The sequence below is a fragment of the Podarcis gaigeae genome (assembly GCF_964106915.1).
Source record: "Podarcis gaigeae genome assembly, chromosome: 7".
NCBI classification, from domain to species: Eukaryota; Metazoa; Chordata; class Lepidosauria; order Squamata; family Lacertidae; genus Podarcis; species Podarcis gaigeae.
The window spans coordinates 91293273-91317699 of NC_139683.1; the positions used below are offsets into that span (position 1 = coordinate 91293273).

The following is a 24427-nucleotide window of genomic DNA, read 5'->3' on the forward strand; positions in this document are numbered from 1 at the left end:
ATAGTGAAATGTGAGTGGTGCTTGGGGGAACGGGCCTTGGGCAAGCAGCATGGGCATAGAACAGTGATGGCCAAACTTGGCCCTCCAGCTGTTTTGGGACTACAACTCCCATCATCCCTAGCTAACAGGACCAGTGGTCAGGGATGATGGGAATTGCAGTCCCAAAACAACTGGAGGGCCAAGTTTGGCCATCACTGGCGTAGAAGATCTCTTTGATGGTGGCTAAAACATTATGCAACCCACCCCCCAATAATCGAGCTTCCTTTAAATTAGCAACTCCATACAAGTTTAGTGTAGCAGGTCAGTGCAGTTTCCCATTGACTGAGTTTCTTCAATTTAACACAGCAAATGCTTTCAGCTACTGACTACTGCTTACAGAGAGGTAATTATAGTGGAACTGAGAGAAAACGGATGAGCAGGAGAAGCACAGAGGGAAAACCAGGACAACATTTACCCTTCTGAAGTTGATCTCAGCTCTCCAGAGTCCTTGGATTAGGAGGGTAGCAGTGATATAGAGAAAAGTCTGGTTAAGCCATCAGAAGAAAAAGGAGTGGTTGGTGAGGATGATAAAGAATTATAATCACCAGAACTAATGGGTTCAAGGTGTGGAAGATGGTCTTGCAGAGGATGGTGGGATCTGTTTCTTCCTGGCATGGATTAATAGCTGCTGTCCAGACTTGCTCTCTGTTTCTGACAGGGAGGGGGCCTCCAGGACCTTGAGAAGGCACCTGCCTGGCAATGCCTTTCCTAAGGACATTATTATTCACCTTGCTCATTTACCAGTGCAAGGCATGAATCGTGTGCAAAATGTAGAGTGCCCTGGGAACAGCGAGCACATGTTCCCATCAGATTCTATCTGATAGGAAACTTGATCTATCGGACATTGATGACCTTCTGCCTCCCGCAGCCCCAGCAGCTGCATTGAATGTGACCAGGGGTTATGTCAGGCATGGCCAAACTTGGCCCTCCAGCTGTTTTGGGACTACAGTTCCCATCATCCCTGACCACTGGTCCTGTTAGCTAGGGATGATGGGAGTTGTAGTCCCAAAACAGCTGGAGGGCCAGTTTGGCCATTCCTGGGTTATGCTGTTGGCTGGTATTTGTTTTCTTTTCCTGGCAGGTGTTCATCTTTGTTCTTTGCTGACTTGATTAAACTTATTTTTTAAAAGAAATAGTGAAAGAACTATGAAGGAAATGCATATCATGTTACCACAAGTAGGCTGGCTTTTCACTTGCCATTTGTAATTTTTGTCAGTATCTTCCGTTATCTGACAGAAAATGCAATTTATTACTAATTAATATAATGCACTAATTTTTATCTTGTATCCTCCCTTAAACTCAAACCACTGAGATTAACTTTTGAGGACGGTACAGGATGATTGCAATAACTGGCACAGTTGGCTGCTGCATGTAAAAGACTGAAGGAAAGGCATGTCCAATACTGAAATCCCTGGAAGCGTTTCACCTCAGTTCTCTGCTCCAAGACTCCAAGAATGACCTAGTTCTACTGTGGTCCCCTCATCCATCCTGGTCATCTATCAGATGCTGGTTTTTCATATTCCTGCCTCTTGGTTAGTGTTTCAGATTCCAGAGATGCCTTTGTGTGGGGACAGGTATAGGAGTGAGGGCCCCCTTTCACATGCTATGCCCAACCATTGAGGGGAAAACATGGAGCGCCTTGGGCAGAACTACTGAGTTTGGCCCTGATCCTTGCTCTTGTGCTGTTTAACGTGGGAGAAAATAACAGACGACCCAGGCTTCCCTTTTCTCTTGCTGCTTACAAGCACCCAGATGCAGTCCATGTCCTTCCAGGAACAAACTATGGTGTGTTTCATTTTTTTGTCTATTGTAAACAGATAGAATCATAGAATCATAGAGTTGGAAGAGACCACAAGGGCCATCGAGTCCAACCCCCTGCCAAGCAGGAAACACCATCAGAGCACCAACAGATGCTCCCTCCTTATTATGCAGAAGGCTCAGCAACGTAGTTTTCATCTGAAACTGCACAGAGTAGAAACCTCAGCTCACCTAAGTCAGTGACTGGCTGACTGCTCTCTCCTGGCTCACCTGTTTGGTCAGTACCAGAAGATGGAAGAATGAGGCAGTTTCAGGGGCGTTCTGTAGAAGCGCCTGGGGAGATGCACATTGACCAAGACTGTGGATGTATTCCATTGCTAACAAATACTCACATGGTAAGGATTGTCTGGGTTAAAGGCTGGCTGGGTGTCTTGCTCAGAAGTCTGGGTAGCGTTAGACTGCCGTCTACGCTGCTGAGCCCGCTGGGTGGTTCGTGGCCTCGTATTCACCTCTTCAGCAGCAGCGTTGAACTGATCCAGATCCAAGTTTGTCTGAGCTTGGCGTGCTTTCCGCATAGCTCCTCTCTTTCTTCTCTGCCCGACTGCAGACAGACATTGGGGTACATGACTAATTTAAATAGGTTCAGCTAAGTGCTGGTTGAAAGAACCCACTAAGCTAAAAGAGTTGAAATTCAATTACTTCTATTGTCCTGCAATGTATGAGTTCTTTACACAGGGTGCATCACACATAACAGCTGCATCTCTAAACAACAGATCAAGCGCCTCTGCACCACTGGGGAGGCTTGAGGGGCTCCAAATCCCGATGACAGCAGATTCAGTATAAGCCAGTAGACTGCCTTGTAATGAGTCTGGCTCTAGGATCTCCCTAGGCCTCCCCCAGAATGAAATTAATTTGGATGGGCAAAGATGGCTTAAGTCTAGGATTTAAAGGTTAAATAAATGTTACCTTTTGGATAGGATGGCCGAAGCCAGAATATCTGTAGATCTCCACAGAGCTCCAAAATTTTGGGACTCAGAAAATTATTGTTCTTTATGGGTTGACCTGCAGCGACCCAGATTAGCGAATTTTCAGCAAATTTAGCTGGCATAATTTCACCTTCCTGTAAAAGGAGAGTAAGAAAATAAACAAATCTGCTGTTAATTTGACTGACAAAGGATATGGTATGTGTTGTATGTGAAACTGGGTGCTAATAGTCAAGGATTCAGCAAAAAAGAACATTTTGGGTTACTTTCATTCTTTCCAATTTCAGTTCCATTTGAGATTAGCTGTTACCAGGAGCCAGTCTTATTAGGTTTAAGGGAAAGAGTGAAATTGGCTTCGCTTTTTAAAAAAGACACTTTAAAACATTTTTAAAGGGTGTTTTATTGGCAGGATTATTAACTGTTTAGGGATCCATGGTGCCCTCAAGTGCTTAAAAGCTATGACAACATTGTGTGTTCTGACTGCAGTAATGATGAAGTTATTCAGTCATGCAAGATTTTGGGTGCCATCATGATGCTATCACCTCCATAGTATCCTGCAGGTTGAAAAATCAATTTGCACACATCTCCAACCAAGAATCTTGCACACACTACATGGTTGTTAGTAATGTGCTTCTCTCACTCCCTGGAACAACTTGAATTAAGAATTTTGTTTTTATGTCTAGAATTATGTACACTGTTTCTAGAAGACAAAAACCTCAGGACTCAGTGTTCACAAGGAGCTCAGTTCAGAACTGTGATGGAGATTAGGCTTTGCTTTGTAAATCAGTGGCAGCCCCTGCACTGCAAGCCAGCATGGATCCAGGCATATGGCAGACAGAAGTGTTAGGCTGAGATGATTCCCCCAGCCCCATGCCCAGTGCCAGGAAATCATTTCATCTGGCTATTAATCATCTCATGTGGATGAATGGGAGCTGGCCGGCAAGTGTAACCCACCTTGTGGATTAGGTACTTTTTTGCATTTCCTAAGAGGCCCAAGCTTGCCTCTCTTTCAGCAAGGGCAAGATCACCTTATCAGAATAAGATTTCAGGTGCTGAGAGATCCTGCTGGCTTGACTTCAATTCTGTGGCATGACGCTTAGATGGGGTGGCTCAGCAGGGCTGCCTCAAATCATTTTGTTGGCACCCGCCTCTAAGGACCAGACAGAAGCCAATTGGACTAGTAGGTGGATCTTACCCCAATACTGCTGAAAGGAAAATACCATATTTTTCACTCCATAAGACTCACCTGACTATAAGACGCACCTAGTTTTTAGAGGAGGAAAACAAAAAAAATATTCTGAACAAAACAGTGGATGTGTGATTTTTGTGGTTCATGCCAATGCAAAAATCCCGAGAATTCATGTGGATCCGTGCTTTGTAACCACGTTTTTGCGCCATTGCAGCCCCATGAAACAGTGGATGTGTGATTTTTTTTTGGTGCAGACTGTAGCCAAGGACATGCTATGTGATCTGATGGTGAATTTGGGGTGACCCAATGCAAAAATCCTGAGGATCCATGTGGATCCATGCTTTGTAACCACATTTTTGCGCCATTGCAGCCCCATGAAACAGTGGATGCATGGTTTTTTTGGTGCAGGCTGTAGCCATGGACATGCTATGTGATCTGATGGTGAATTTGGGGTGACCCATTGTAAAAATCCTGAGGATCCATGGGCTTTTACCTCCCCATCCCAGGCAGTCTCCTTTATCTCCCTCCCGATTCCTTACCGATCAGCTGCTTCCTTTCAACACTCCCTTCCCTCTTGTTTGCCTTAGTGTCTTTTCCTTAGCTGGAGCAGTTTTTTTGTTTTTTTGCTCCTCCTTTTCTTCTAATTTTTCTCCTCATTGCTTTAGTCTTCCTGTCTCCTCTCCTTGCAAGTTTGCTGTCTTTCCCTCCCCCCCCCAGGCAGCCTCCTTTATCTCTAGCGTCCCTTATCTCGCTCCTGATTGGCAAACAATCAGCTGCTGTGATGGCCTGGGAATCTGATTCAGAGGCTTAACCTGAAGAATCCTAGCCTGCACAGGAGTCCCCGCCTCCAGGGCTGGCTGAGCCAGGGCAGGGGCTTGAATCTGAAGGGCCTGCACCTGTGCCGGATCCTCAGGAGCAGACACCAGATGAATCCACTCTGGCTCCGGAGGTGATTGAGAACCCATTGCCTGCAGGTGCTCCTCTCCCAGCCCTGTCAGGGGAAGGTGCGGTTGCCTCTGGGTCCAGTAACCCTCCAGCCTCTCCTGAGCTGCAGAGGCTCAGGGCAGAGAGGCGGAGGGAACTAAGTTCTCTCAGGAGGAGTGCTCTCCTTAAGGCCAGGAGAGGCGAATCACCTGTGGGCCGGGACCGCCCTAGGCCCCAGAGGAGATAAAGGTCAGTCAGCCCAGTCCCAGGTTGCAGGAGCAACATCGCTGGAAACCTGTTCCTGCCAGCACCCTGACCTGCTTTTCCAGGGACTTCCGGTCAGCGCCAGCACTTAATGGCGGATTTCCCTCTGAGCTCCAGAGGGAGTCTGCTCTACGGGTTCGGGTCCTGCCGTTACGGCTAAACGGGGACCCTCACAAATCACAGGTGGTGAAACCTGTGAACAAGGAGACTCGGCGGGACCTTTTGCGCCCCCCCAAAACTGCGAAGAGCCTTTTTAAAGGCTTCAGAGCAGCAGCAGGTGAGCGGCGCGATGCTGAGAGTTGTTTACCGAGCCTGTGGAGTGAAGCCGCATCGCCATTAGCGGAGAGCGCTGATTTCTTCCGAAGAATTGGACTCAAGAAAAGCAACTACCCGTGAGTAGGATTAATGATTAAAGGACTAAATTGAAGCTAAATTTGAGGAAATTCGGCACCAAGACAGGAAAGGCATAAAGAGGAAGTCTGCCTTTCCGCTCTGCAGATTGATTAAAGCAAAGAGACTGTTAAGCTGTAACTGTAAGAGAATCTATCTTTGGACAAAAACAAATCCACCGTCAAAAAATAGTCCTCCTCCTGTAGACAGGAACGGAGGGGAGGAAATTGTGTATTTTATTTGCCTGCATGAAAGAAGGGAATTGGAATTTTTACTGCTGTTTTAACACCCTGGGGACGGACTGCCTTGACAGGGAAGCTGGCTGTAGGCTGTCTGCACGTTAAGGTAAAGAAGTAACTTTTGAGCAAACTTTTGAACTAACTCTTTGAAAGGATACAGTGTCGCTGGATTATATATGGACTGTGTTGCACTTAAATAACTTTGAGGAAAACTGATACTGTGGACTTTTAGGAGACATGGGGGATTTTTAAAGAATACTTTGTTTCAAAAATTGCAAAGTGAAGCTAGAGATTTCTCCCCCTAGAGGAGACTTGATTGTAACAATAACAGTTGAACTACTAGTTGCTGAGCCACTGGAAAATTCCTATTCTAAACAATCTTACAAGTGTGTGACTGACCTTGGCTTGGCATGAGAGTGTTATGGATGGTAAAGGGAAAGTAGAGCTACAGGAAAAAAGTCTAAGATCTGGTAGACAATACAAAATTGATATTCCGCAACAAAGAAAGGCCTCAACATCCGGAGCCACAGGAGCAGCTGCTGCCTCACAAACAAAACAAAGAATTATGTCATCGGAAGACGCACTGGCTAAGGCACTTGGAAAAATTAATGAATCTTTGGAACATTTAATGAAGCAAGGGGCAGAGACAAGTAAACAAGTTGCAGAAACTAATAAGAAAGTAGCTGAGGTCTCAGCAAAAATGGATTTAAATACTACAAGTATAAATGAACTTGGAAAGAAGGTGAATTCTAATACAGAGACTATTGAAAAACTATTAGAGGAATCGGCTACAACTCGAAAGATTGCAGAGGAGGCTAAGGAAATTGCGATTGCCACACAGGAAAAAATCCCACCAGTCTTCAAAAAACTGGAGGATCATGATTTGACACTGTCCATGATTGATTTGCAAAGGAAAGAGAGAAATTTGAGAATCAGAGCAGTACTGGAAAGTGAAAAGGACAATTTGGCGGACTTTCTTACAAAAGAATTTTCAGAATTTTGGCAACAGGGCCTTGAGAAGGAAGAATTCAAGATAGTAAGTGCATTTAGACTTGGTACAAGACAAAGAAGGAATAAGGTAAGAGATTGTTTGATAACTGTAAGATCAAAAGAAGAAAGAGATAAAATTTTGAATTTGCACTACCAAAAAACACTGCAAATTGAAGATTCCTACGTGGAGATCTTTAAAGATATACCGAAGTACATTTTGGATGCAAGAACCTACTATAGAGATCTGGTTGTTTTATTGAAAAGAAACAGCATACCTTTCAGGTGGGAATTCCCTCAAGGCCTATCTTTTAAATACAAAGGAAGGAAAATAAGAATAAGGACAGTGAGTGACAAAGACAAATTTCTGAGAGACCATGAAGAGGATCTTCAGAAAGAGGCGGAATCTGGACAAGAACCAACTTCACCAAGAAAAGGAATACTGGATATAGTAAATTTATCATTTGGACTGCAACCACCGACTGAAGAACAACTACTTGGAGCAGTAGGAGGGAAAAGCAAATAATCCCATCATGGCTCTGCAACTTCTAAGCTGGAATTGTAATGGTCTGAGCATACCCTGGAAGAGAAAAAGCGTTTTCATATATTAAAGAAAGAACAATTGGACTTGATTTGTTTACAAGAGACACATGTGATGAGGTCACATAGGAAAATACTTATTAATGAAAGACTGGGACAAGAATTCATTTCATCTGACAGAGTAAAAAAAAGAGGAGTGGTGATTTATGCAAAGGAAAGATTGTTGCCGAAATTAATTTTTAAAGACGACCAAGGAAGATTCCTGGCAATTGAAATTCAAGCCCAAGGAGAGAAATTTTTGATTGTAGGAATTTATGAACCGAATGAGGGGAAATCTGAATTTTTTAAGAAGTTGCATGAGATCTTGCTGGACTATCTGGATTATAACTTAATTTTGATGGGAGACATGAATGGAGTAGTATCTACAAATATGGACAAAGCACAAAGGCAGGTAGTTACTAAAGATGGAAGACTACCAAAAACTTTTTTTGAAATGACTGACAATATGGATTTGGTTGATATTTGGAGAACAAAAAACCCTCTTGAGAGAGAGGGAACCACCTTCTCTGAAGCCAAAATGACATGGACTAGAATTGACCAAATATGGGTTACTAGAGGAATGGCTCCAAAGATAAAGATGGAGATGAAGCTAATGACAGCTGGCTCCTTCAGATGGAGGATGAATGACACCTTATTTAGAGATGAAGAAGTATACAAAAAGGCCCCAAAAACTTTGAGAGACTATTTTGAAATAAATATGAAGACTAATGTTGAAAAAAGAGTAATCTGGGATGCAAGTAAAGCCGTCATGCGAGGATTCTTGATACAACAAAATGCAATAAAGAAGAGAAGTCAAAATGAGAAGAAAGATAAGATTTTGGAGAAGATAAAAGAAGGGGAAAGGAAATTAAGATCAAAACCAAAGTCTCATGAGATTCTGAGAGAAATCAAGTTGTATCAAATACAATATATGGAACTTATGAATCAAGAAATAGAATGGAAAATTAAACAAATGAGACAAAAGACTTTTGAATCTGCAGACAAATGTGGGAAACTTTTGGCTTGGCAAATGAGGAAAAGACAAAAATTGAATATGGTGACAAATTTAGAAGTGGAAGGAAAGAACATTTACAACCCAATTGAGATTAGAAATTGCTTCCAGAGATACTTTAAACAACTATATTCACAAGGGCCGCAGAAAGAAATGGACATAGATCGATTTCTCGAGATAAATGGATTACAAAAAATCTCTAATGAAAGCAAAATAGCATTGAACCAGAAAATAACTGAACAGGAAATAGAAGGTGCCATTCAAAACATGCAATTGGGCAAATCTCCGGGACCGGACGGGCTGACTTCCAGATACTATAAAGCTTTGAAGGAGTGGTTATTACAACCTTTGAAGGAAGTCTGCAATGAAATTTTGGAGGGGAAAAGGGCACCAGAATCGTGGAAAGAGGCTTTTATTACACATACCGAAGACAGAGACTGAAAAGACTCAATTTAAGAACTACCGCCCTATTTCTTTACTAAATGTGGATTACAAAATCTTTGCTCACATTTTGGCTAAGAGACTGAAAAGAGTTTTGGTGGAGGAGATTCACAGAGACCAAGCGGGCTTTCTCCCAAGAAGACATTTGTCAGATAACGTAAGAAATATAATCAACATTTTGGAAAAGCTTGAAGTGAATATAAACACTAAAGCAGTTTTGATGTTTGTGGACGCGGAGAAAGCCTTCGACAATATTTCTTGGAGTTTTATGAGGAAGAATCTCCGGGGGATGGGGGTAGGCCAAGGGTTTGAAAATGGTATAGGTGCAATATACCCGAACAAAAAGCAAAGCTAATTGTAAACAATGTGGTTACGGAAGAATTTAAGATAGAAAAAGGGACACATCAGGGGTGCCCAATCTCTCCATTAATTTTTATATCAGTCCTGGAGGTTTTGTTGAACATGATTAGAAGGGTTCAGCTGGTTAAAGGCGTACAGGTCGGAGCTAAACAATACAAATTGAGAGCATTTGCTGATGATCTGGTACTTACATTACAAGAGCCTGAATCTAGTACAAAAAGGGTCTTAGAATTAATTCAAGAGTTTGGTCAAGTAGCAGGATTTAAACTGAACAAGTTAAAAACTAAGGTGTTGGAGAAAAACTTAACAGCTATTGAAAAAGAGAGGTTTCAGAATGAGACAGGATTAACTGTGGTTAAGAATGTGAAATATTTGGGGATTAATATGACAGCTAAAAATGTGAATTTATTTAAAGATAATTATGAGAAATCTTGGACAGAAGTGAAAAAAGATTTAGAAATCTGGTCAAATTTGAAGCTTTCCTTGTCTGGTCGAATTGCGGTTATAAAGATGAATGTATTGCCTAGAATGTTGTTTTTGTTCCAAACATTGCAAATAGTGGACAAGATGGACTGTTTCAAGAAGTGGCAGAAAGATATTTCGAAATTTGTCTGGCAGGGCAAGAAACCCAGAATTAAATTCAAGACTTTAACTGATGCAAAGGAAAGGGGGGGATTTGCCCTGCCAGACCCTAAACTATACTATGAATCGGCAGCTTTCTGCTGGTTGAAAGACTGGCTGCTTCTTGAGAACACAGACATTTTGGATTTAGAAGGTTTTAATAATACTTTTGGGTGGCATGCATATTTGTGGTATGACAAGGTTAAAGCACACAAGGCCTTTAAAAATCATATTGTCAGGAAAGCATTGTATAATGTCTGGATTAGATACAAAGATTTGTTGGAAAATAAAACCCCAAGGTGGTTGTCACCAATGGAGGCGAAGGCTGTGAAAAAGCTTAATATGGAGTCCAAATGGCCAAAATATTGGGAAATTTTGGAACAAGAAGGGGACAAACTGAAATTGCAGAGTTTTGAGAAATTTAAAGATAAAGTGCGAGACTGGCTTCATTATTATCAAATAATGGAGGTTTATAAGATGGACAGGAAAATTGGCTTCCAGGTGGAAAAATCAAAATTGGAAACAGAATTGTTAGAATCCAATACAAAAAATTTGTCAAAAATGTATAACTTGCTGTTGAAATGGAATACGCAGGATGAAACGGAGAAATCAGTCATGATTAAGTGGGCACAAGACATTGGTCATAACATTATGTTTGCTGACTGGGAAAAGTTGTGGACCACCGGAATGAAATTTACGGCATGTAATGCCCTAAGAGAGAATATTATGAAAATGATTTATAGGTGGTACATGACCCCAGTCAAGCTTGCAAAAATTTACCACTTGCCTGATAATAAATGTTGGAAATGTAAAGAAAATGAAGGTACTTTCTTCCACCTTTGGTGGACGTGCCCAAAGATTAAGGCGTTCTGGGAAATGATATATAATGAACTGAAAAAGGTATTTAAATATACCTTTCTGAAGAAACCAGAGGCCTTTCTCTTGGGTATTGTCGGCCAATTGGTGCCAAAGAAGGATAGAACATTCTTTATGTATGCTACAACAGCAGCAAGAATACTCATCGCAAAGTATTGGAAGACACAAGATCTACCCACCTTGGAAGAATGGCAGATGAAGGTGATAGACTACATGGGACTGGCAGAAATGACTGGCAGAATCCGAAACCAGGGGAGAGAGACAGCGGAAGAAGATTGGAAGAAATTTAAGGACTATCTTAAGAAACATTGCAAAATTAATGAATGTTAGAATGACGTTGGTTTAGAAATTATGTGGTTTTCAGCCGTAATGGATAAGTAAAAAGAAAAGAAAGGCCAAAAATAAAATGAAAATTAAGGGAAAGGATTTGCTGAATTAATAAATTAGAAAATGGAATACAGAGAGGGGAGGTATGAGGAAGTCGGGGAAGTAAGTTATAAGAAAATAAGGGATTGAAATTATACTTGTTTTTCATTTTTGTCCGTTTGTATTATTGTTTTGTTTTGTTTTTATATAATTTTTGAAACTTTAATAAAAATCTTTTTTTTTTAAAAAAAAGACCTGCTTTTCCGGAGTTCCTGACCACGCCCAGCTCCTTGCCTTGGACCCCGCTTTGCCCTTGACAGACAGCCTCCCTACCCTCGACCCAGGACCGGACTCAGACCACACCACATGGTAACACCCCCCCCCCCCGGGAAGAGCACAGCTGCTTTGTTTCAACACCCACTTCCCTCTTTTTTTTTATTTTTAAAAAAAGCATGATCTGCTTTTTGCCGCTGGGCAATTCACCTCCAGGGACCATGCATTCGCTCCATAAGACGCACAGACATTCCCCTTACTTTTTGGGAAGAAAAAGTGTGTCTTATGGAGCAAAAAATACGGTACATTGCACAGCCCTTGAAGGCAGCAGGCTAGCACAGCAGATGCAAAGCTGGCGGCATGGCAGTCGTAGCTCTGTCCCCAGCTCTCAGCACCTGCTGCCTAAGGCAGTTGCCTCCTTCAGCTGTCCTTGTGACTCAAGCTGTCCCAAGAAACTCTCTATTTTCAAAGAAGAACTCAGGATAAAATTAAAGACAACCAGGTACAGGGAAAGAGGCACTTTTGATAGCCACTCTGGTGGGTGTTCTGGGTCCCAGAGTTAAGGGAAGACCTTAATGGGAGCAAACACAACCTGGTGCTGGATTATAGTAGGCCACAATTTTATTGATTACAGTGCAACAGGCTTGGCATCGCCACTGGACGATCACCCACATGAACAACTGCCACGCTCTGCTGCCTTTGGACAACGGGTGTTGACCATTTGTTGAGGCTGACCATGGCATGAACTACCTCCTCTGGTCACTGGTAGGGGGTGCTGTGGTCCATCGGCCTCTGTGCTGAGCCTCTGCACAGAAATCACCGGCCTCCAAGATCCTTGAAGGGGCAGGGTGAGAACTCCTGGGGCCACCAGCCGAAACACAGGGGCCAAAGGGGCAGCATACCCTCCAACATTTCTCAGATGAAAGTTGGAGGGTATGCTGGTGCTTGAAAGCACAAATGCACATGATGGGTAATTCAGTCGCCCTAACGCCTTGATTCTGTTACTTTAGTGTTGCATTATGACAATTTTTGCACTTACAGCAAAAGAACAGCACAATATTATGTCCTAAATGTTTTAGTGCACATTTCATTGTAGTAGATATTGAATATAAAATGGCCAATTAAACTAGCATTTCAAAAAACCAGAAAGTGGTTTATCTCCAGTCTGAGGTAATTTGGTTTTCTGAAGTCCACGTCAGTTATTTTTATTTCTAAAAAGCTTTCACAGATTATTATTATTATTATTTTAAAACGGCAAAAGAAGGGAATAAAAACATGTTTTTTAAATATCACTAGCTAGAGAGCCTAGGAGCCCATTACAAAATCAATAATAACACTGTGCAACCAACTTGGCTAAATAAAATTGATCTAGTGATCTCAGAGGGCAATCTGAATTTTATCCTCTGCTTCCATTTTAGTGTTTCTGCAGTGCAGCTACAGAATAGCAGCTCTCTTATGAAAAAATATTTGGATTCCTTAAAGTTTCTAGTTCAATCAGTGCCATTTTCCAACACTTCTTCGAATATGAAAATGAAAAGACCTACAGGGTGCACTTCCAAATGAAGGCTTTCTTTAACTTGCACTGCAAGCTTTGGGTCAATATAATTGCTTTCACTGAACAAGACTTTTAATCAGAGCTATCATATTAGCTTAACAGTGGAACTGGAAGCTGTATCCAGTCCAAACCAAATCTTTCACAGTGTCATAAAATGGATCTCTGGGGTAATTAAACCTAACCTCATATTCTGAGGAATGATTCACTAAAATTTAAACCATCCCTAAGTGGTGCATCCTAAAGAAACTTCTGACTACCCAGTTCCCTCAGTGTCAGTAAACAATTCCCCCTGCAACACTTCTCTCACATGCCTTCCATTCCAAAAGCTCTCTCATTTGCTCAGTCCCCCCCCTGCAGTTTCCCTAAAATGTGATGCCTCAGACTGGCCCTCCAAGGACATTGTTAATGAAGGAGGCCATCTTCAGCCAGCTGGTTCTTGGCTCAACTAGGCTCATCTGAGGTCAGGTCCCCAACCCTGGCTCAGCCCAAGAAACACTTGCTTGGCTGGGGGCCCAGCCGATTGAACAGAGGCCAAAAAGAGATGTTCTGGGGGGTGCGATGCAGGTGGGACCAGGGCTTGGGCTGGGGCTCAGGTGGATCCTAAGCCTGTTCAGCTTGGTCATGTAACCTGGCACAGAATTATTTTAAAGACTCTTATCCTGCTGACAGGCTTGGGCAAAGCAGCAACAGAACTGGCAGGACTTTAGGGAGGAGGAAGAGGATCCTGGCAAGGGGTTCAGCTCAGAGTGGGTCACACAGGAGCAAGCTGGGGATGGGGAAGGAGAGGTTAGGATAGACAATACTCATGGGGTGACAGAGGATAATGAGGGTACAGAGGCTAGTGCACAGGAAGCCGAGCAGTGGGACCCAGAGCCAGAGAGGCCCCCGTCCCCACAAACATGGCAGGTCCTAAGATGTAGGGAACAGCAGGCGGGACACTCCAGGAAGCAGAGGCAGGCCAAGGCCTGCAGCCTAGTTCACTAGCTGGCCAGGTAGGGAAGGAGGTCTACAATTTCTCAGGTGAGGGTCACTTGCCTCATCAAGCCCAGATGCTGCAATCAGCAGACACAGTGTCAGAAGGCAGCAGTGGGAGCTGCTGTGTCCACTCAACTGACCATGCCATACAGACACAGTCCTGCTGCTGGCAGGGATCAGCCTGCTTCCAAGGCAAACAAACCAAGGCACAGAGGAGGAGGGGGTTCAGGCTGCCTTGTGTGCCTGCCCAGTCCTGCCCTCTCTCAGGCAGAAGCCGAGAGGAACCAAGAGAACAGCTCAAGCCCCTCCTGTGCACCGTTACATAAGGGGGGGCAGAGCTGGCTCACCCATTAGTGAGGGTGAAGCAGCTGCTTCAGGCAGCAGAAGCTCAAGAGAAAGCTCCCCACCTGCCCCACCACTTCTGCCACCTCTGGACACCATCTTGCCAAGTTTCAGCCAGAGGTGGGCATTCTGCAAGGCCTTGGTGCTTGTCTTCTCCACTCCAGCGGTGGGGAAACAAGCAGCAACACCTCATCCCAGAAGACCTCCCTCTCTCTGAAACTTGGCAAGAGGGAGGCGTTCTGGCAGCAGCAGAAGTGATGGTGGCTGGAGGGGGGCGGGAGGCAGCATATTTCCGTTTTGCCTCAGGTGATGAAATGGGATGGGCCACCTCTAAGCACCAGTCCCAAGAATCCCTTGGCTGCTGCAGACTTTCACTGAGCACCTCTCCTGGAAGATGCTGCTGAAGAAAGCCAGACCTGGCCCAAGTGGGGAGCAGCAGCAGCAGCAGCAGCAGCAGCAGCAGCAGCAGCAGAGCTTAGCCAAAAAGTCAGGAGGTGGCAAGGCTGGGCTGCACCTTAAAGAGCAGCTGAAACCTCCCCAGCTGCTTTATGGGCTCCTTGGTGTTGCTGCTGCTTTCAGGAGGTTCTCTAGGGCCCCGCTCCACCTTCACTCTTCCCATCACAAAGCCTTTCTCCTTCCCTTGCACTTGACAATCCTTCAAACATAGCTTTGCTGTCAGTGTAAGCATATTTTTGGTGACTACCTACCAGATCCAAAGAGATTCTCTCTTTGGTCATTGCACTGACTTCAGGGATGTGAGATTTAGCTTGGGCTTTAATGTAGCATTTTTCTCCTCCAGCAAAACGAATTCCACTTATGCCCTAGAAAAACAGACCTTGGTTATTATATTAACATAAATGTTGAGGTGCCCACCCAACTGCTGCAAGATACAGAAGTGCTTTTAACATAAAATGCTTTGCTTCCCAAAGTTATTCACTACCAAGTAAAAAAGACCCAAAGTTATTCACTACCAAGTAAAAAGTACAATAATAAAATAATATTTTAAAAGATTTAACAATGCAATTATATCACTGGTACTCTCAAATGACCAGGAAAATGAAGAATTCCCAGGAACCAAAATATTGATAAGGGAGGTCTCCCTAGAGCTAGCATTCCACAAACAGTTGGCTATTTCAGAGAAGGCATTTCCTCTCAACATATGTAGAAGGGCCTCAGGGAAAATTCATATGGGGAACTTTAGTTACAGGCTTACTGAGTTGTATACAGTTAAAACCAGAAGCTTGAATTGGACAAATTGACAGTTACTGCAGTCAGACCAGAACCAGTGTTATATGTTCACACATTCTTGTCCCAGTTAACATTCAAGCAGCCACATTTTCCACTATAGTTGTAGTTTCCAAACCATCTTAAAAGGCAGTCCCACATACAACACATTGCAGTAGCCTAACCTGGAGGTTATCAGAGCAAAGACAATTAAAGCTGGCTATTCCCATCTAGCTAGGGCTGCAGTTGGGCTTCCAGCGCAAGCTGGTAGAAGGCCCTCAGTGCCACTAAGGCCACTTGTGTCTCCAGTGACAGGACTGGATCCAGGAGTAGCTCCAAGCTGTGAACCTGCTTCTTCCAAGGGAGTGTAACCCCATCCAGAACTAATCTTGCTCATCTGGGCACAGGAACCACCCCCTCGAAATGTCTTAAGTCTAGGCTGGATTGAGCATCCGTTTGTTGGTTCTCATCCAGTCCATTAGCAAGGTCAGGCACTGTTCCAGCCCAGCAGTGCCCTGTTCTCCCTGCTCACAGTCTTCACAGAAGGATTCCATGGTCAGTGGTATCATAGGCCATTGAGAGGCAAGGAGAATAATCAGAGATGCTTTTACATCCCCCCCCCTCAGCATTTTTGATGAACTGCTCAGAGGTTCTATTCACAATCAAGTGGTATATAATTTTTGTTAAACGATTTTTAAAAATTCTGTACATGGCAGCCAAGGTGATCTCAGTAAAAAAAACTAGGCTTGGACCTCAACTGAAATAAACACTGAGCCTAATAAATAATTTCCATGTTCTCTTCTTCCCCTGCCCGCTGCTGCCTTGGTGCTTTCACTGGGAGCGTGACTGGCTTGCCAGCCGTGGGAGCCAAGCTGAGAGGATGCCGCAACAATGACTTAGAATGGAAGGCAAGAGGTGGAGAGGTGTGTGTGTCAAATTTTGGCATCATACAAGGCACTGCTGAAATTTGAAAGCCCAAAGTTCACCACTGCTTCCTCCATTCCTTCTTGGGATACGCCCCCCCCCAAAAAAAACCTTCAGCCAACCATACTTACAATCTGAAAATCATGAACTTCAATAGCCTCTTCCTCACCAATTCCAGTTTTAAAGGTTTCCAGGTTGTTCCCAGCATCTATTTCCATTGACACCTCTTGTGCCTTCCCGTTAATACTCATCATGTAATGGACATTGTAGACCTGGGATTGAAAAAGGGGGAAATGATGATGACTTTGGTAGAAACCTATCTAACTAGATCTGGTATCAAAGACTACAGGTTAGATAGGTAGCCCCTCCCCTCCAGGCAAGCAGAGGGGAAAGTGTCGTCCGTACTGCTGGGGGAGAGGGAGAGAGAGGGGGGAGGGAGAGAGAGGGGGGGGGAGAGAGAGAGAGAGAGAGAGAGAGAGAGAGATGGCTGGCTTGGGTGGGGGGAAACTTTTGCCTTTCTTTCCTCCCTCCCGTTAAATCCCTCTCCTGCATTCTTAGCCAGCTGCTTCTCTGCACACCCCTCTCATGTCCCTTCTTTGTTTTTCCTTTGCTCCCCACTTAAAATGTGGTTACAAAGCATGGATCCACATGGATCCTCAGGATCTTTGCATTGGGTCACCCCAAATTCACCATTGGATCACATAGCATGTCCATGGCTACAGCCTGCCCCCCCAAAACCACGCACCCACTGTTGCCTGGGGCTGCAATGGTGCAAAAACGTTAAAAAGCATGGATCCACAGGAATTCTCAGGATTTTTGCATTGGGTCACCCCAAATTCACCATCAGATCACATGTCTGTGGCCACAGCATGAAGCACAAAAATGATACATCCACTGTTTCATTCAGAATGTTTTTTCCCTTGTTTTCCTCCTCTAAAAACGATGCCTTCCATAGTTCCAGTTACAGATAGGTAGCCGTGTTGGTCTGCCATAGTCAAAACAAAAAAATTCCTTCCAGTAGTACCTTAAAGACCAACTAAGTTAGTTCTTGGTATGAGCTTTCGTGTGTCTGAAGAAGTGTGCATGCACACGAAAGCTCATAAATAATATAAATAAATAATAAATTATTATTATTATTATAGTCAAAACAAAACAAAATCCTTCCAGTAGCACCTTAAAGACCAACTAAGTTAGTTCTTGGTATGAGCTTTCGTGTGTCTGAAGAAGTGTATTTATACCCCGCCCATCTGGCTGAGTTTCCCCAGCCACTCTGGGCGGCTCCCAATCGGTGTTAAAAACAGTACAGCATTACATATTAAAAACTTCCTTGAACAGGTCTGCCTTAAGATGTCTTCTGAATGTCAGATTTATCTCTTTGACATCTGATGGGAGGGCGTTCCACAGGGCGGGCGCCACTACCGAGAAGGCCCTCTGTCTGGTTCCCTGTAGCCTCACTTCTCGCAATGAGGGAACCGCCAGAAGGCCCTCGGCGCTGGATCTCAGTGTCCGGGCTGAACGATGGGGGTGGAGACGCTCCTTCAGGTATACAGGACCGAGGCCGTTTAGGGCTTTAAAGGTCAGCACCAACACTTTGAATCGTGCTCGGAAACGTACTGGGAGCCAGTGCAGATCTCTCAGAACCGGTGTTATGTGATCCCGGCGGCCACTCCCAGTCACCAGTCTAGCTGCCGCATTCTGGATTAATTGCAGTTTCCGGGTCACCTTCAAAGGTAGCCCCACGTAGAGCGCGTTGCAGTAGTCCAAGCGTGAGATAACCAGAGCATGCACCACTCTGGCGAGACAGTCTGCGGGGAGGTAGGGTCTTAGCCTGCGTACCAGGTGGAGCTGGTAGACAGCTGCCCTGGACACAGAGTTAACCTGCGCCTCCAACCGCCTCCAGGCACTCACACAGGACCTTCACCGCCTTCACTGGTTCTGATTTAAAGGAGAGGTAGAGCTGGGTGTCATCTGCATACTGATGAACACCCAGGTTAGATGTTCTATAAGATCTCAGCATCCATGCTGATGCTGGCATACCTAGGATGGCTCTCAAAATGTTATCGTCCCAAAACTCATGGTGGGTCAAATCCCCACTTGCTATTCTTATCTGCACTGAGAGATGGTGATTTGAATGTGAAGGGGTTTTCTTTGGCTTCATTGTCATGGTCAGATCCTGGTGAGGTTTAGATAGCCAGTTACCATTTCATCTGCGAGAAAGATCACTCTGCCTGCTTTCCGGCCATTAGAATGGTTCACCCCTAGATGCTGATGAAATCCAAGGGCCAAGAAGTTTCCAGGAGGCAAGGCAGGCCCTCTTGTTGAAGTCTTAATCATGCTATGGTATATGCAGATTACTACCAACTTCTATGACCTTAAAATGTTTTCCAGAGTTAACAGAAAGGCAATGTTCAGTTACAGTAAAGCTAAAAAAGTTAAATTCAAGGCTGACAGAAACCTTCTATGGTCCTTGATACCCAGTTGCATGTGAGTGATGTCTTGGTGAACCCTCTGGGATCTTTTATGCCTTGGGCACTTGCCCAAGGTTTAGGGCAAAGGCTTAGGGTTGCAGGAAACCATTACGGAATGGATGGAGTCTCTTCCTCGCCCAAGGATTGCCTTCTCCAACCTGGTATCCTCCAGGTGTTTTGGACTAAAACTCCCAATATTGGGAGTGAAGGCAGCTGTAGTCCTAAATATCTACAAGGCATGATGTTGGGGAAGGCTGTCCATGTGCAAGTAAAAGGCTCCATCCACCCCATAATGGTTTTCTGCAATGTGGTACAAAATTATATTTTGTGACTGATGCCCAGGAAGCGGTCTCCAAATGTGCGAACTGTCCAAGAAGATTGGTACTCCCTGATACTGGGCTGCATCTTCTTAAAAACAAACCCATCTTTGGACCTGGCCAAAATGGCCAACTATCACCCAGTTTCAAATCTTCCATTCTTGGGCAAGGTGATTGAGTGGGTGGTTGCTGAACAACTATAGGCTTGCTTGGAGGATGCGGACCATTTGGATCCCTTCCAATTCAGGCCTCACCATGGGACTGAAACTGCCTTGGTCATGCTGGTCGGTGATCTCTGGTGGACTAGGGACAAAGGTGAGAGCTGTTTCCTAGTTCTGCTGGATCTCTCAGCGGACTTTGATACCACTGACCATGACATCCTTCTGGACCGTCTAGAGGGGCTGGGGGAACTGTTATACAGTGGTTCCGCTCCTTCCTCCTGGGCCGTGTCCAGAAAGTGGTGGTGGAGGATGAGTGTTCAGACCCCTGGGATCTCACTTGTGGGGTGCCTCAGGGTTCTGTCCTCTCCCCCATGCTTTTTAACATCTATATGAAACTTCTGGGAGAGATTATCAGGGGGGTTGGGCTGGGTGTTCATCAGTATGTGGATGATACCCAGCTCTAACTCTCCTTTAAATCAAAACCAGTGAAGACAGTGAAGGTCCTGTGTGAGTGTCTGGAAACGATTGGAGGATGGATGGCGGCTAACAGATTGAGGCTGAATCCTGACAAGACAGAAATACTGTTTTTGTGGGACAGGGGATGGGCAGGTGTGGAGGACTCCTTGGTCCTGACTGGGGTAACTGTGCCCCTGAAGGACTAGGTGCGTAGCCTGGGAGTCATTTTGGACTCACAGTTGTCCATGGAGGTGCAGGTCAATTCTGTTTCCAGGGCAGCTGTCTACCAGCTCTGTCTGGTATGCAGGCTGAGACCCTATCTGCCAGTGGACTGTCTCACCAGAGTGGTGCATGCTCTAGTTATCTCCCGCTTGGACTACTGCAATATGCTCTATGTGAGGCTACTTTTGAAGGTGACCCAGAAACTACAACTAATCCAGAACGCGGCAGCTAGACTGGTGACTGGGAGCAGTCGCAGAGACCACATAACACCCATCCTGAAAGACCTGCATTGGCTCCCAGTACATTTCCGAGCACAATTCAAAGTGTTGGTGCTGACCTTTAAAGCCCTAAATGGCCTCGGCCCAGTATACCTGAAGGAGCGTCTCCACCCCCATCGTTCAACCCAGATACTGAGGTCCAGTGCCGAGGGCCTTCTGGAGGTCCCCTCACTGCAAAAAGTGAGGTTAGAGGGAACCAGGCAGAGGGCCTTCTCGGTAGTGGCACCTGCCCTGTGGAACACCCACCCATCATATGTCAAGGAAATAAACAACTATCTGACTTTTAGAAGACATCTGAAGGCAGCCCTGTTTAGTTTTTTATATTTGATGTTTTGGAAGCCGCCCAGAATGGCTGGGGTGGCCTGGCCGAATGGGCGGTGTATAAGTAATAAACTACTTCTACTACTACTACTACCACTATTATTAATCTAACCTCTACAGCCTGAAGAATAACCCCCCAACCCACGTGCCAAGTTTGAGGGGAAATGTTGTTTAAAAGAACTCCTTCTGGGACTCTGTTTCAGTTTTAGTGCTTTTAAAACATTAACTGATAAGAAAGGGTTATAGCAGCACATCTAAATAGCAAAGTTTGCCATTATGAACATGGCACAAAGCCAATGCAATTCTGGGCTGCATCAATAGGAGTATAGCATCTAGATCAAGGGAAGTAATAGTGCCACTGTATTCTGCTCTGGTCAGACCTCACCTGGAGTACTGTGTCCAGTTCTGGGCACCACAGTTCAAGAAGGACACTGACAAACTGGAACGTGTCCAGAGGAGGGCAACCAAAACGGTCAAAGGCCTGGAAACGATGCCTTATGAGGAACGGCTAAGGGAGCTGGGCATGTTTAGCCTGGAGAAGAGGAGGTTAAGGGGTGATATGATAGCCATGTTCAAATATATAAAAGGATGTCACATAGAGGATGGAGAGAGGTTGTTTTCTGCTGCTCCGGAGAAGCGGACACGTAGCAATGGATCCAAACTACAAGAAAGAAGATTCACCTAAACATTAGGAAGAACTTCCTGACAGTAAGAGCTGTTCGACAGTGGAATTTGCTGCCAAGGAGTGTGGTGGAGTCTCCTTCTTTGGAGGTCTTTAAGCAGAGGCTTGACAACCATATGTCAGGAGTGCTCTGATGGTGTTTCCTGCTTGGCAGGGGGTTGGACTCGATGGCTCTTGTGGTCTCTTCCAACTCTATGATTCTATGATTCTATTTAAATGTCAGGATATATGTGTGGATGGGATTGCTGCCTGGGCTCTTCTTCTTTTTTAAGAATATTTTTTTATTAACCGACCAATCACATCAAATCAAACCAAATTACATAAATTCCAAATTATGCAGCCGAATTTTAAATTTTTGTTGGGGGTACCCATATTTCAAGTTCCGAAGGGGATCCAATCAACTTCTTGCTTCTTACTGCTGTTTTAATGTCCTCAAATCTAACCTTATGATGTTCACAGTACTATCCAGTCCTTTCTTATTGTTTTTCCACATCTCTTGTTATTTTCATATACTTTTCCTTTCTCTTTGTGACCTCTGATAGTCTCCGCAAGCTGGTTAGGACAGTTTGTAATCCTGCGTGGATATTATTTTTTTTATCCAGTAGCCATATCCAGACGTTTTCCATATAACATCACTTCCATACATCAAAACAGTCTTAGCGTCATTAATCTTCACCAATCTGCCTCCTTTCTCAAAACCTCTGAGGAGATTCACTAGGAATGCAGTCTAAAAACAAGTCCGTTCTTCCTCCCGGCTATAAATCCTTTGGCAAGATGGCGACTCCGAATTAATTGCTGCGCCATTCCCAAAAGCTCTTATTGCTTCTCGATCTCCATAAAGCATACTTTTGGTTAAAGTTTATCTCCATACAGACCTTAATCATCCTGCTTGGGTCAGTTCAACCGACGATTCTAATGAGGAGGGGTTCTTGTAAATCACATAGAAGGAAAGTAAAAAAGGTTCCCCCCCCATTCAGTCCCGTTGTCAACATACCCAGCCTTTGGTGTATCTTCATCGTAAAATATTCCTGTTTCTCCAACCAGTCGTCTTCTTTCGCAGAGGTCACTTAAATTAGCAGACTTCACTCCCCTTCTTCACTTGAAATATGTGCATTTGCTTCTTTTGTAATTAATTATTCCAAATTGCTGCAGCTAGTGCGCGATCAGAGACAGCGTCCAGGAGAGCCGAGGTCCACACTGGGGCATTCTGCCTAGGGCCCTCACCCCCTTCTTTCGAATTAGAGGGTGATTTATGGGCACAGCAGGCAAGGGCAGTGTTCCCCATTTCCTTGGGGCAACAAGGGAGGCTGCCTACTCCCATAACAGCCTCTTAGTTACCCCATGTGGGTTGGAGAGATGGTATTGTCGGCCATCTTCCAATGCGCCCCCTAGTGGCCCCCACTGCCTGGGCTCTTTTGGGAGGAAGGATGGGATATAAATTCAATGAAATAAAAAAATTGGCACCTGTGAGTGACAAGCTGCTGGGTGCTAGATTTCAAAAATGTTTCTTTTGCCATTTCATCCAGTTATCCACGTGGTATAAATCAGCCTCATACAACCAACATGTTTAGCTCTATTCTTGCATGAAGGGGTTAAGACCATAGAGTAAGCTGTCCTTCCATGCTTAGCTAGGTCATTCCCCCTCACCTTGGGAAGAAGGACTACCAAACACTTTGCTCTCTTTCTCCCATCATGTGAAACCTACCAGTAAGGAGGTCAAAGCTGGATGCTCCAAGCTTAGGCTGTGTGGCTTAAGCAAGCCTTCTTTGTGTTTCTATACATATTTAGAAATTCACAACTTTGGAACTTAAGCTAAAGTTCCTGTATTTTCTTGATGCTGCATGGACCTTTGAACAGCTGTAAGTAAACCATTTTAACTTACCAAATGTATGGTCTCTTCGTTTGCTAAGGGAAGTGGGGAACATGGGAGGTGGGCAACTTAGAAGGGGACGTTTTAAAGTTTTAACAGCCCATATTTCCACATATGGACCATAAAGAAGGCTGATCGTCGAAGAATTGATGCTTTTGAAATATGGTACTGGAGCAGAGTCCCATGGACTGCAAGAAGATCAAACCTATCCATTCTTAAGGAAAACAACCCTGAGTGCTCACTGGAAGGACAGATCGTGAAGCTGAGGCTCCAATACTTTGGCCACCTCATGAGAAGAGAAGACTCCCTGGAAAAGACCCTGATGTTGGGAAAGATGGAGGGCACAAGGAGAAGGGGACGACAGAGGATGAGATGGTTGGATAGTGTTCTTGAAGCTACCAGCATGAGTTTGACCAAACTGCGGGAGGCAGTGGAAGACAGAAGTGCCTGGCGTGCTCTGGTCCATGGGGTCACGAAGAGTCGGACACGACTAAATGACTAAACAACAACAACAACATTTGCACACTTTACTTGGCTGCATATTTTCTGATTTTAAATCTCTGCTGGGGCTCACTTACCAAAAAGTATTTTTCCCAAACTTGGATCAAGGCATCCAAGAAATTCTATTATACCTAGTATTTTTCTTTTAACCAAAATATACAAAATTAAAGTCAACAATCCAAACATTTCTAGACATCCTACTTACTTTCATGTGGAAAGCCAGGCCTAGAATGGAGAAAGGGGACCCTGTGAGGAATTGTGAGCAATTGTGCTTGGATTGTATCTGCTACATGCAGATATATTATTTATTTTATTCCTAGTAGCGCCTTCTATCCTGCTATGGCTGTAAAAGAGCAGCAGAGAAGAAATCTCCATGCCAGAATGAGAGGAAATAAAATATCTGAAGACCTTGGCAAACTCTCAAGAAGAAATGCTAAGGCAGTTTGTGTTTCTTATTGAAACTTTGCTGGCTGAATTGTAAATGAAACCTGACAGAATAAAGGACCTCTCTGTGTTCAAAACGGAAACATTTGGATCTGGAGTTTTAAAACTGCAGCTTCGTCCACAACACATTGCTGTAGACTAATAATTAAAGCACAAGATCTGCCTTATATGCCACAGAAACTCTTGTTGAATTCTGTTGTGAATTAGAGGCACACTAAATAAGGCTCAAGGGATGCGGGTGGTGCTATGGTCTAAACTACTGAGCCTCTTGGGCTTGCTGATCAGAAGGTTGGTGGTTTGAATCCCCATGACGGGGTGAGCTAATGCCCCTCCATCCAAGCTTCTGCCAATCTAGAAGCACGAAAGCATATCAAAGTGCAAGTAGA

The 24427-nt window shown here is 44.4% G+C and overlaps 1 protein-coding gene across 1 annotated transcript in view; it reads right to left on the reverse strand.

The window, feature by feature from the left end:
- CNMD (chondromodulin) overlaps nucleotides 1-24427 on the reverse strand; it is a 29289-nt gene that overhangs the window by 695 nt on the left and 4167 nt on the right. Inside the window, exons 3-6 of the mRNA XM_083748669.1 lie at nucleotides 16453-16593; nucleotides 14881-14994; nucleotides 2764-2917; nucleotides 2190-2398 (exon numbers count right to left, since the gene is read on the reverse strand). Of these exons, the coding sequence (XP_083604795.1) occupies nucleotides 2190-2398; nucleotides 2764-2917; nucleotides 14881-14994; nucleotides 16453-16593 (618 nt within the window). The remainder of the gene's footprint in view (nucleotides 1-2189; nucleotides 2399-2763; nucleotides 2918-14880; nucleotides 14995-16452; nucleotides 16594-24427) is intronic.